The 12,173-nt window shown below is 41.2% G+C and overlaps 2 protein-coding genes across 5 annotated transcripts in view; both read left to right on the top strand.

The window, feature by feature from the left end:
• Window positions 1-943, top strand: part of Tsga13 (testis specific 13) — a 312,864-nt gene extending 311,921 nt beyond the window's left edge. For 2 of the 3 annotated variants that reach the window (XM_035450678.1, XM_035450679.1), the window contains one exon: window positions 603-943. In XM_035450678.1, the coding sequence (XP_035306569.1) occupies window positions 603-772 (170 nt within the window). In that variant the 3' untranslated portion in view covers window positions 773-943. The remainder of the gene's footprint in view (window positions 1-602) is intronic. The other variant, XM_035450677.1, reaches the window with a different exon arrangement.
• A 100-nt stretch (window positions 944-1,043) lies between these two features.
• Window positions 1,044-12,173, top strand: part of Copg2 (COPI coat complex subunit gamma 2) — a 114,947-nt gene continuing 103,817 nt past the window's right edge. The window contains exons 1-5 of one of the 2 annotated variants that reach the window (XM_027391601.2): window positions 1,044-1,192; window positions 2,226-2,278; window positions 3,077-3,157; window positions 5,722-5,793; window positions 11,256-11,335. In XM_027391601.2, coding sequence (XP_027247402.1) covers window positions 1,156-1,192; window positions 2,226-2,278; window positions 3,077-3,157; window positions 5,722-5,793; window positions 11,256-11,335 — 323 coding nt within the window. In that variant the 5' untranslated portion in view covers window positions 1,044-1,155. Of the gene's footprint in view, window positions 1,193-1,610; window positions 1,774-2,225; window positions 2,279-3,076; window positions 3,158-5,721; window positions 5,794-11,255; window positions 11,336-12,173 lie in introns of those variants that run through there. The other variant, XM_027391600.2, reaches the window with a different exon arrangement.

The raw sequence follows: 12,173 nt of genomic DNA on the forward strand, positions 1-12,173 counted from the left end.
CATTAATGATGACCTCTCCAAACCTGAGTTGTTAGTTTACTGTGTACCTAAATGGCCAGTTATGGTGCATTTCCTCAACAGTGATGTGTTTCTGGAGAGATCTGGGTAGAAGTTTTGTAGGCTCGTTAGGAATTTGCCCAAGAGGCAAACCACACCCTGAACCCAGGACAGTAGTTAAGATCCTTCATCAATAGACAACGCCCTAAGAACAGGTGGAACCGGAAAGACCATCTAGAATATGATGCCATCCATGACAAAGGTAGAAAAATTGTGTTATTCATACTTCGAGACGGGGCCGAGAATGAGAGAACATTTTGGGAAAGCACCGGGGCACGTGAGAGAGAGAGTGTGTGTGTCCCTTAAATTACTTCAGCGTTAACCAGTATGGCTGAAGATTGAATCATTTGAAGACCAAATTGGCAGTGGGTTTTGGTGACGAAGGAATCCAGAATCCAAAGAGGTCAAGAATGGCAGTCCCAGAATGCACCCTCTTGGTAAGAGTTAGTCTGGTCCCACCAAACGGATCGCATCACACCTTCCTTTAATTATCCCTCTAGTCCTTTCGGAGATGCACATTCAATGCGTTCTATGCTTTGTCGTAGTTTCCAAGAAGTCAGAGGATGCGACACCAACTTCGTCCATGCTTTTGGAACCACTGACATTTTTAAAGCTTCTGGAGGAGAAGCCTACCAGAACTGTGCCAGGGGAGAACGTCTTTCGCTATGGAAGAGCTCAGCAGTGGGTTATCCAAAATGCCACCGTCATTAAGTGAAGACAAATCCTTCACCCCTTCCTGGCTCTCCAAGAACTGAGGAGGCCTGGAGAAGTCACCAACTAACCAAATAAAGTTCCACACTTGCTGCCTCAGACCCGAGTTGCAGAACCTGGGACGAGGGGCGGGGCAAGCCTGCGGGCAGGGTCTGGCCCTGGCCCCGCCCCCGTGCGACAGTGGGCGGAGCAGAGGGCGTGCCTGCGTCCCTAGGGGGCGAGGGCGGCCATGGACGCCCGAGGGGGGCGGGCCTTGGCCCCGAGTGACGGCCCGCTGGCCCAACCGGTGTGAGGACACGGGGCCGGCCTTCCTGCAGCGTCTTCCGCTCGCCGGCTGCGGCGCCTGGAACGGTTGCGGTGGGTCTGGGCGCTGGGAAGCCGTCCAAGATGATTAAAAAATTCGACAAGAAGGACGAGGAGTCTGGTACGCGCGGCGCTCCGGACGCCCACCCTCCAGCGCAGGGGTCCCCCTTCCCTCGCCCGCAGCAGCCACCTGCTCCGGGGACCGGCCGCATCGGCGGGGTCTGCCCGAAGCCCCTCCCCCGGCGCCGGGGCCTCCCCTCGGGCCGCGCGCTCCCGGCCCGGGTGTCGCCTGGAGCGCTCGGCGGCTCCGCCCCGGCGCGTCCCCGCCCCTCAGAGCCGGCCCTCCGCGGGGCCCTGTCGGGGGGCGAGGAGGTGCGCGCGCATGTCTCGGTAGCCTGGGGTTGCTGGTGGGGTTAGGCCCCAGGGCGAGCACCCCTGGTTGCTGGGGCTGGCTGGGGTCGACCGGGCCAGGGTTGCGTGTTTATGGACTCTGAAGGGCCTTGATTCTCCTGTTCCCAGGGGTTAAGACTGCCCGGTGGGACACAGCTCATTGAATGCGCAGGCATCCAGAAGTGACTTGCGTGTTGATCCCTGTCTGTGGTGCAGTGCAAGTGGGGAAGATGCCAAGCCTCTTCAAAAAAAAAAAAAAAAATCTTCAGCTCTTCAGTGGTAGCTGCTCTCACAAGTGTGGTGGAAGGTTGGGTTAGTGGACCTTCATGGCCTCATCCTGCATGGCCTCTTTACATTTGTGATTCTCTGCGACACTGTTCCTTTCTGCTTCAGTAAATGTGTGAAACACGTACAGCAGGGCTTGCTTTTAGGGAAATCCATAGTGTCCTGTCATCTCATTACTCTTGGTGGTGGTGGTGGAAGCGACACATTTGTTAACATCCATGGGATGGGGGAAGGCACTCATTTTGGACAGGGTTCCTATATCCAGAGAAGGCCATGCTCCCTCAGTATGGCAATGACAGAATTTGTACCAGAACCAAAATTACTTCTTCCAACTAATTTGCATATTAGTCATGGTTGTCCTTGTGACTTCCAAGGGACCATACTGTTGAGGTGAGAATCCCCAAGCATGCAATGTCCTTCTCTGGAAAAAGTCTTTGCAGGACAGCTACCGAAGACCTTCTCTTTTTCTTACACTATAGGTAGTGCTTCCAATCCTTTCCAGAATTTGGAGAAGAGTGCTGTCCTGCAGGAGGTATGGCTTGAATGTGTGCACTACCTTGTTGATTCTGTTTGAGAATGATGGGCAGAGAACCTCTGAGGTACTAAAGTCAGGACACCCAAAATAAGAATGAAGGAGCGTAGACCCACCTGGCAGGCTAAAAGTCACTCTTCCCTACATTTGGTCAAAGAAAGAAATTGATTTTTCTTTTTTATATTAAAAGTAAGAAAGGAGTATAACTGAGTGCAGAGGATAGAAAGAGGGAAAAGGGCAGTCTGGAACCATAGAGAGGTAGACCTACAGGCTCTGTTGGGTGCTGGGGGATTTTAATGAAATACTAGAAGAAGTAGTGTTAAGTGCAAGGTTATTGGAAGACTTCACAGATATTAACTATTTTATTTTTTGGTTTTTCGAGACAGGGTTTCTCTGTATTGCTTTGGAGCCTGTCCTGGAACTCCCTCTGCAGACCAGGCTGGCTTAGAACTCACAGAGATCCACCTGCCTCTGCCTTCCGAGTGCTGTGGTTAAAGGCGTGTGCCACTGACGCCCAGCTCAGATATTAAACTCTTGATGTTCCTATGTAGACAGAGGTTCTGGTAAAGTCTTTAAAGTTGAAATAGCCAACCTAAGGGAGTAAATAAGAAAGTATAGATAGGAAAGTCCAGGTCCCATCCAGTAATTTACTGTATACTGTCATAACTTGAGAGCATAGACAACTGACATTATTTGGATAGTTTACTAACGTGATGTTAATGTTACTAAAGATGATTTGTTGTCCTCTGTGATAGAAATTACACCATATATAGCATACTGTTTTGCATGTTTCTGTAGGCACGCATATTCAATGAAACCCCCATCAATCCAAGAAGATGCTTGCATATCTTGACAAAGATTCTGTACTTACTCAACCAGGTAAACTATTCTGACTTCCTGAGATTTGTTTGTTAGGACAGAAATAACATGAGCCATGTTCAGGTTTTGTATTAGTAGCATTATTACACTATTACTACCAGTTTGATTCTGGACAAGTAGTTTAATCATTATGTGGGTTACTGCTCTTGTGTAAATGAGGATTGCAATACCAATATATTTTCCTCCTGAGATGGTTTCTCTGTGTAATAGCCCTGGCTGTCCTGGAACATGCTCTGTAGATCAGCCCAGGCTGTCCTCGAACTCACAGAAATGGGCCTGCCTCTGCCTCCCGAGTGTTGGGATTAAATGTGTGTGCCACCACACCCAGATGATAACATTACAGTTAAATGAAATAGTAGATATAAGCCATTGTAATAGTATTAAGCACATAGTTTGTATTCAGAAATACTTTCCTTTTGTAACTCAACAAGTTTTATTGCATTCCTGCTGTATCTTATATACTGTTCTAGGCACTGGTGTTATAGCAGACAAAACCAATTTTTTTTTTAAATTCTGTGTTCTATTATTGCTATTAATTTTCTTTTTTGCCTTTGCCTCAAACAGTAAATTCAGTCTCACAAATATTTAAAACTTTAGAAAATATGATTTTATTTTGTAGACAGTATGTTTCTCTTTGAGTATTTATATACAAACCTATATACTTTGCATACCTAAGAGATTTATATGTATTACTAAATGTGTTATATTTACCAACTGAAATTCTAAGAAAAAATTTTATTTTACTTTTTTACATTTACTTATTAACTTTGTGTGTGCTTTCCTCAAGTGCATATGGAGGTCGGGTCTCTCTACATGGCGACTGAACTCAAGTTGTCAGGCTTGGTAACAAGTGTCTTTATCCACTGAGCCATCTTAACAGCCTCTAAAGACGTAATCTAAAGACTTAACAAAATTTTGTTGTTTCCAAATGAAGATTGAGAAATAAGCATGTTACCCTACTGTGGCAGCATGTTAGGAATGTTTAAGCCAAAATCAGTTTGACTTTGCATCACATATATTGTATTGTAGTCCAAAGTGGCTAACTCCATTGGAATTGTAGTAGTCAAAGTTGGTTCAAAGAAGTCAAAGTCAAGTTGGCCAATATCTCTTTCTTGGATCAATTCCTGTTGGCAGTGATCTTGTTAAGGAGACTGGGCATGAACTTGGTCATGTAAACAGGGTTGGGAGCATTCATTTTATCCCCTTCCCTGGTTCTTGTAGAACTCTATGAGAAAAGGGGGAGAAACAAACAAACAAACAGACAAACAAAAAAACACTTCAAAATTTCTGCTAGAGTTGACAGAGCCACACATTCTGAGTTTAAGTCAAAAAGTAGTAACAAGATTTTTCTAATATGACTGAAGACTCCCACAGGATTTTGGGTATTTGGCGAGTTTCACAGTAAGAAAGGCCTGTCTCTTTCTGATAAGCAAGTTGGACACTGATTTAAATAGTTGTAAACTTTTGTTAGACTTTGTCTTTCATCCTAAACTGGAGACACTTTTTATAGCAAAATTCTTATCCCCTTGGCAAATAGATGTAAGACTACTTGTATCTCATTTAAAATCTGAACCCTGAAAACTGATTGGGCTTGATGTGCTGTATAGGACCAATGTCAAAGAAAAGAGTAAGTATTGAAATGGTAGTGTTTGAGGAAGTCTATGACCAGAAATGTTTTAAATTAGTGAATTAAGTTGTCTATCTGAGCTACTGCCAGATCAGCAACAGCATTGTCGTGTCTGGGAGTTTGTACCAAGTGAAAACTGTCATGTTTCCTCAAGATTTCACTGAAGGGGACTGCATTTTGACAGGATCCCTAAATAATCTGTTTTCGCATCAAAAATTGTAAGCTCCAAATCATGCTTCTAAGAGTTTTTAGGTCAGTATCTATAGCACCTAGAAAGATAAAAAGAAGATGAATCTAGATCCTTCTCTTTTGGTTTGGATACCATGTTGCCATTTTTTCTGGGATCACACACACACACACACACACACACACACACACACACACACACACACACACACACACACACACACACACACACACACACACACACACACACACACACACACACACACACACACACACACACACACACACACACACACACACACACACACGCACGCACGCACGCAAGCGCGATACACCTGTCCTGTACTGGTTATGTGCCAGGCATTAGACTGTGGAAATTTACAAGGTGTAATCCCTGATTTTAGGTTGTGTGACCTTATCATGCAATGGTGATTGGAAATTCTACTTCCTATCATGTTTTACCTCCCTGTAAATCCTTGAGGGAAATAGAAGCAGTTTCTGTTAAAGATGTAGAGACTACAATTCCAGAACTGTGGTGTGGTATTTTGAATTATTTTAAATAACAAGTCTCTAAATGGCCCTGAGGAGTTTTTCTCCCCTGCAGGTTTCTAAATCGAAAGCAGAAAAGTTGCCAAGAATGTTTATAAAGAGACCTTCTCCTGAATTCAAAATGATTTCTTGAGGAAATAAAGAGAAAATCCTTAACATCTATATTTTTTCATTTTAAAAACTCGTTTTAAATTTTACTTAGGGTGAGCCCTTTGGGACTATGGAAGCTACAGAAGCCTTCTTTGCAATGACTCGCTTGTTTCAATCTAATGATGTAAGTCTTTTTTATTCTTTTATGATGAAAACATTTATTTTTCCCAGGAACTTAAGAGTATTCCAAATTAAAGAGGGTTGTTTGAAATGTTTAAAATGACTTTAAAACAGTCTTTCCTTATAAAACTTACGGATGTTTTTAAATGTCATGTGAATGTGGGAGAATGAAAGTATATAGTATAAAGTATATTGTATAGTATTACTATATAAAGTATATAGTATAAAGCTGCTCCTGACGTCATTAGGGGGAAAGCTGATACCTGAAGTCCCGCTCAGTTGGCTCCTAGTCAGGTTTTTCTTGGGTCCAGGTTATTGGTCAGCGGGGTGGCGGTTGAAAAGAGCTGCATTTGGAGTGGGGACACAGTAAGCCTGCCACACCTCCGTAGCTGCCTCATTACCCTGGGCCACCTCAGTGCTTAGAGGTGGTTGCTGCCGCTCTCCTTGTGTTTTCTGAGTGTGGCACATCTCTTCTGTGCCCAGCTTCAATACAGACACACACAGGGAGGAGAATTCTGGGATACATATTTCTTAGCCTTTTGTTAACATGCTTTTGCCAACTTCTTTTCATGCATATTGTGTATCAGCACAGGGTACATTTTGTGTCCAGTTCCTAGGACCCCTGGGATTTGAGTCTGCCCCATATGTCTAGATAATGAAGATTTTAGAAGTGGTTCTTCAAGAAAATCAGCAGACCCCTGTAGGACAGTTCTATTAAGGGAAGCCTTATATATGCTCAGGTAGAGGGAGAACAGTCCCCTCAGATCAGAGTACTTGTATTGACAAAAGATGCTTGGCAGAATTTGGGGTTTCAGATACCTTCATCAAAATCTGTCCATTTGTCTCCACCTCACTTTCAGATCTTCTTCCTTGCCAATCTAGTTCTCCAGGGGTATGGCTTCAATTTGTTTTGTAATTAAACTTCCTGCAGGATATGCTTTCCCAGTTTTGTGGCCACATGGTCATGGCAAAAGGGTTCCTGTCACACAGCAGTATAATATATAGTATATATGACCAGAGAGGATCTCTGGTTCCTTCACAGACTTTCAGCTGTCCATTTTAAACCTGTTAAGCTCATCATTTTCTTTGAAGAGATTTGTATGTGATTTGTATGTGCACACATGCGGTGGTGCCTGTGTGGAGGTCGAGGACGACTTGCAATACTCAGTCCTGTCCTTCCACCATGACGGTCCAGGTGATTGAACTCAGGCCTTCGGTATCGGTAGCAAGTGCCTTTACCTACTGAACTAGCTTTCTCAGCCCCCTAAACAAATTACTTTTAACAACTTAATTTTTATTACAATGCACCCTCTTATTTAACTAAAACTGTCTTCTGTAAGTCTTTACAAGTGATAATTTAAATGTTTCTTTGTTATTTCATGCTATGGACTACTTTCATCCCCTGATTACCTAGAAACAGGATTGTTAATGTCTTCAGTCCAAACAGAGAAGCATTTTCAAGTTCCTAGCCTCTAGGACATGCACCCTTTTAATCACTTCCTGTACCAAGAATTCAGCGTTCAATCAAAAAACAGAGCCATTGTGCTCTTCCTTCAGGGTTAGACTAGAAAAGTAGGCATTTCAAGTTGTTGGAATAGTGCTGTTTTATAAAAGTCAGGCAAGGCTGGATGTGGCTCTGATTTTGCAGTCAGGTACCTGGCATTGGGCCTGTTGGGGTCAGCAAATAATTATAGGATAGAGGGGTTATACGTAATGATAGAATGAACCAGGTTGATGGAGCCAAGAGTGGTGGCTGTCACTGCTAGAGGCTGTGACAGCAAAAATGAGTCACCATTGCGGTGAATGATGGTAGGTGATATGGTGTAAGGGCATGACATTTAAAATCCAGAACGTTTTAGGGAAGGGGGTGCACTGAAAGAAGGTGATGTCAGGAGCTGAAAAGGCAGGAGTGGCTTCCTTGTCTGGAGGTTATGAGAAAGAAAACAGCCACCATTTAGAAAGTTGCAGGGCAATCCTTAGGGAACAAAAGATTTCAATTTGAAGGATAGGAACATTAATGGAAGAAAATTGAAATGATAAAAGAATTTTTCTGTGTGTGTGAGTGCACCTGTACGTGTGTGCATGTGAGTGTATGCACAAGGTTGAGTTTGTTGGAGGATGGAAAATAAAATTGTTCATTATCTTTTTTTATAATGTCTGTAGATTTTGTAATGATATCTATCATTTTAATATGGGTAAATTATGTCTTGTATTCCTTAGAGTTTCATCTGGAGGTTTATACCTTATAGATATTTTCATGGAGCAAGCTTTTTGATTTATTGTTTTTCCTATTAATGTTTCTTTTCCAAAATAATTGGAGGAAAATAGGATGAGCTGAAGATATTGGTTAGTTGGTAGAGTGCTTGGCTTGAATGCATGAAGCCCATCACACCAGGCGATGGTGTGCACCTGTAACCACTTGGCAGGTAGCAGCAGGATGACCAGAAGTTTAGGGCCATTCTTGACTGCCTACTGAGTTCAAGTGTAGTCTGTGTCACAGTGTGAAGCCCATTAAAAAGTGAAGCAAGAGAATGAGAGCAAGAGAAGAGAAAAAGACAAACACATAAATTTATCTAATTGTGTATATAAATGAAGAACACAGCATTTACAGAACCAGAATAAAAGCAGACAGGTAATTTTAAAGGAACAAAATCGTATTTTAGCTATGCTGTAGCAGGGTTAGAAATCAGTACTGAAAGAAGCAGAAGAAACGAGTAGGAAAAGAAAATCAGTTATTTTGGATAAATTACTCCATATTTTGATCTTAAGAACCACATTTCTGTTTTGTTTCCAGCTTTGTGTAGGGCTGGATTTGCCCTGCTAAATACTAAATACTAAAGACACACACAAAAAAAACCATGTGAAGTTGCAGTTTCCAGACAGTATGTCCAGCATGCAAGGACTGTGATCTGAGAAAGGGAAGCAATCAAGATGAGCCCTTTGATTGCAGCAGTGAGCTGCCCAGAGGCTGATTATAGGCAACTGGAAGGACAGGGAGAATTGGGAAGGCCAAGAGAGTTTAAATCTTAGGAAGGATACCAGAGAGAGAGGAGAAAAGTGGGGGGGGGGGGGAATTCGTGTACTTGAAGACAGATATAGAAACAGTCTGAAATAACCCTGAAGAAGAAAAGAAAGACAACAAAATGAAGAACGCCACTTGCATATTGGATAATATTTTCAGGGTTTCTGGCAGTTACCCTAAATTGCTTTATGAACTTATCAAAATCTAATATTCATCCCTATCTTTTCTCTGCTTATGGGAAATTTGAGAGTCTTAGACAGTCCTACCATATATATGAATATGTAAACAGATGTCTTTATATATGTGTATATTTCTAAGTATATTTTTATATATTTAGAAATAGATCTTTTTAGTTTTTTCTTTCATTCAAATTTATCTTTAATACTTTTTTTCCTGTCTGACTGTTCCTTCCTTGCTTTATATCTGAATTACTATCTGGAATAGTTTTCCTTGCATCTGAAGAATATACTTTTTAGAATCTATTCTTTAAATACTTATTTCTCAGCCAATGAGATCCTCATGAGTATGAGTGTTCATTTTCACTGCCAGGACTCCTGACCTGAGACTCTGTATTTTGCCCATGGCTACATAGTAAAATTTTGGGGTCAGTCTTTTCATTTGATTATTGGCCATTCATGTCTGTTTGAATAAATGTCTCTTCAAGTATTTCCATAAGCATAAGTTTGACTTGCTGGGTTTAAAAATTTTAGAAAAGGACACAGAGTTGGGTAGGTGTGTGTGTTGGGGGAGTAGATCTGGGAGGAGTTGAAGAGAAAATAGGATCAAAATACACTATATGAAATTCTCAGAAAATTAATTTTAAAAAATCAACAAATCCTTTGCCCATTAAAAAAAATTGTGTTGTGCTTTTGTTATTGAGTTGTAATAGTTTATATAATCTAGATGCAAGCTCTATCATATATATTACAGAAAAATGTTTTTATTCTGTGAAATACTATTTTTAAAAAATTAATTTTGATTCATATTCTGTTTAACATTTCTGTGTATTTATCTACATAATGTGTTTTGCTGGCTAAAAGTACATTTATGCCAACACTTTTCAGTGTTAGTTTTTAGAAGTTTTGCCATTTTGGGGGGCATTAGGTAGTGTCTGAATCTAATTTCCATTTGCCTTATGACTGCTAACTTGAGCACCCACTTTTTTCTTCTACGTTGGCTAATGTTTTGCACATCCAGTTTTCATCGGTGTTTTATGCTAGGTCTTTTATGTAGAATAGAATTTGTTTTAGTTCGAAATTTTGACTTCTATTTACGGTTTTCTTGTTAGCTTTATGTTTGTGTGACTTTGATCTGTTGTATGCTTGCCTGCCTACCACCCTCCCCCACTCCATCTCCTCTCCTCCCCTCCCCCACCCCATCTCCTCCCAGCTCCTCCCCTCCCCTCCCCCACTCCCATCTCCCCTCCCTCCTTCCTTCTTTCCCTCCCTCCCTTCCTCAGTTCTTTGTGTTAAATCACACTGAGAATCTTCATTTTTCTTTTTTCTTGGGCTCAGTAGTGTCAAGCAGGTTTTTTTCTATAGCTTGGGCTCTGGGACTGGGTCCGATGTGTGTGAGTTTCTGAACTTGTGAGACACTGAAGGTACTAAGAAGGAGGCTGGGCAGACTAGTAGATCCTGGGATCTTCAAGTAAATCAGAGATGCAGCTGAGGAGAGTTGGGCTGGGAGTTTTGTTATTGTTGCTGTCTCACTTTGGATCCTGGTAATTTTATGGAAGTTGATTACCCAGTAATAAGTCATTTTAGGAGAAACACTGGTTTTCACTGAATGGAGGGGAAAACACAATGAGTGTTAGTTATCTCTACATATACATTGCTTAAGGATCTTAAAAATACACTTTCTTTATTACTTTAAAACAATTATATCTCTTTAGAAGAGTAATTGAGGCTTTTTGTTTTGTTTTGTTTTTTGGTGTTTTTTCAAGACAGGGTTTCTCTGTACAGCCTTGGCTGTCCTGGCACTTGCTTTGTAGACCAGGTTGGCCTCGAACTCATAGAGATCTACCTGTCTCTGCCTCCTGGCAAGTAATTGATTTTTTTTTTTTTAAGACTTTGCTTTTATGTTTCCTCAGGTATCAGTGTATCATGAGTTTTTGTTTAAGAAATAGTATTTTGAGCTTTTTAAAAATAGCCATATAGTTTTAAAAGGTTTTTTTTTGATAGATATTTTAAAGTCCATCTCCTTTATTTGTTTTTAATGTTTATTCATGTGTGTGTCAGTTGATGACTTGTGGGAGTTGGTTCTGTTCTCACTATTTGGGTTCTAGGGATTAAACCCAAGCCATCAAACTTGATGGAGAGCACCTTTGCCCTGTGTGCTATCTTACTGGCCCAGGAACACCTCTTAATTAATATGTTTTAGAGTTATTTAAAGAATTAGCAGGGTTCTTACAAATAACCTGCTGTCATCTGTAAATCCACTTTCAGCAAACACTCAGGAGAATGTGCTACCTTACCATTAAGGAAATGGCTACCATCTCTGAGGATGTCATCATTGTCACAAGCAGGTATGTGGATAGATAAAATACTTATGTACCAATGGAATATTTGCTCTTCTCTTTCTTTTGACTGCCAGTAAGAATTTATAATATCATATCTTTAATCATTCTTTTCCAAAATGCAATTGTCATATATTTGTTATTCTCTTGAATTGATGTTTCTTTTTGCCAATAAGAATTTGCAAAATGTTATTTCTTAAACTATTCTTTTCTAAAACCCAGTTGTCATCATATAAAAATCATCCCTATCTGCTAAGAGGGTTGCAGAGGGTATTGATATTAGGCTGTGGGTTAGTTTTTAAAAGTTTATAAAAATTGGGGCCGAGAGATGGCTTGAGTGGTTAAGAACTTGCTGCTCTTGTGGAGAACCTGAGTTCCCTCCCTAGGACTCATGTTGTGTCTCATAACCATCAGTGACTCTCGTTACTGAGGACCCAGCACCTTCCTCTGGTCCCTGTGGATGCCAGGCACACATGTGATGTACACACACTTGCAAGTGGACACTCATACATAGAAAATAAAATTTCTTCTTTTTGGGGGCGGGGGCGTTTTGAGACAGGGTTTCTCTCTGTAGCCCTGGGTGTACTGGAACTCTCTCTGTAGACCAGGCTGGCCTTGAACTCACAGAGATTCACCTGCTTCTGCTTCCCAAGTACTGGGATAAAAGGTGTGCGCCACCACACCAGGCATAAAAATATCTTTTAAGTTCATAAAAATAAATATAAGCAAATCTGAAAAGTAACTGCTTACTGAAATGGGGTATAACTTATAACAAATAGTATCCAAACATTATCATTTTACATATAAAGTACTTTTATGCTTAAAAATATACTGAGGAATAGTTCAG

The sequence above is a fragment of the Cricetulus griseus genome (assembly GCF_003668045.3).
Source record: "Cricetulus griseus strain 17A/GY chromosome 1 unlocalized genomic scaffold, alternate assembly CriGri-PICRH-1.0 chr1_0, whole genome shotgun sequence".
NCBI classification, from domain to species: Eukaryota; Metazoa; Chordata; class Mammalia; order Rodentia; family Cricetidae; genus Cricetulus; species Cricetulus griseus.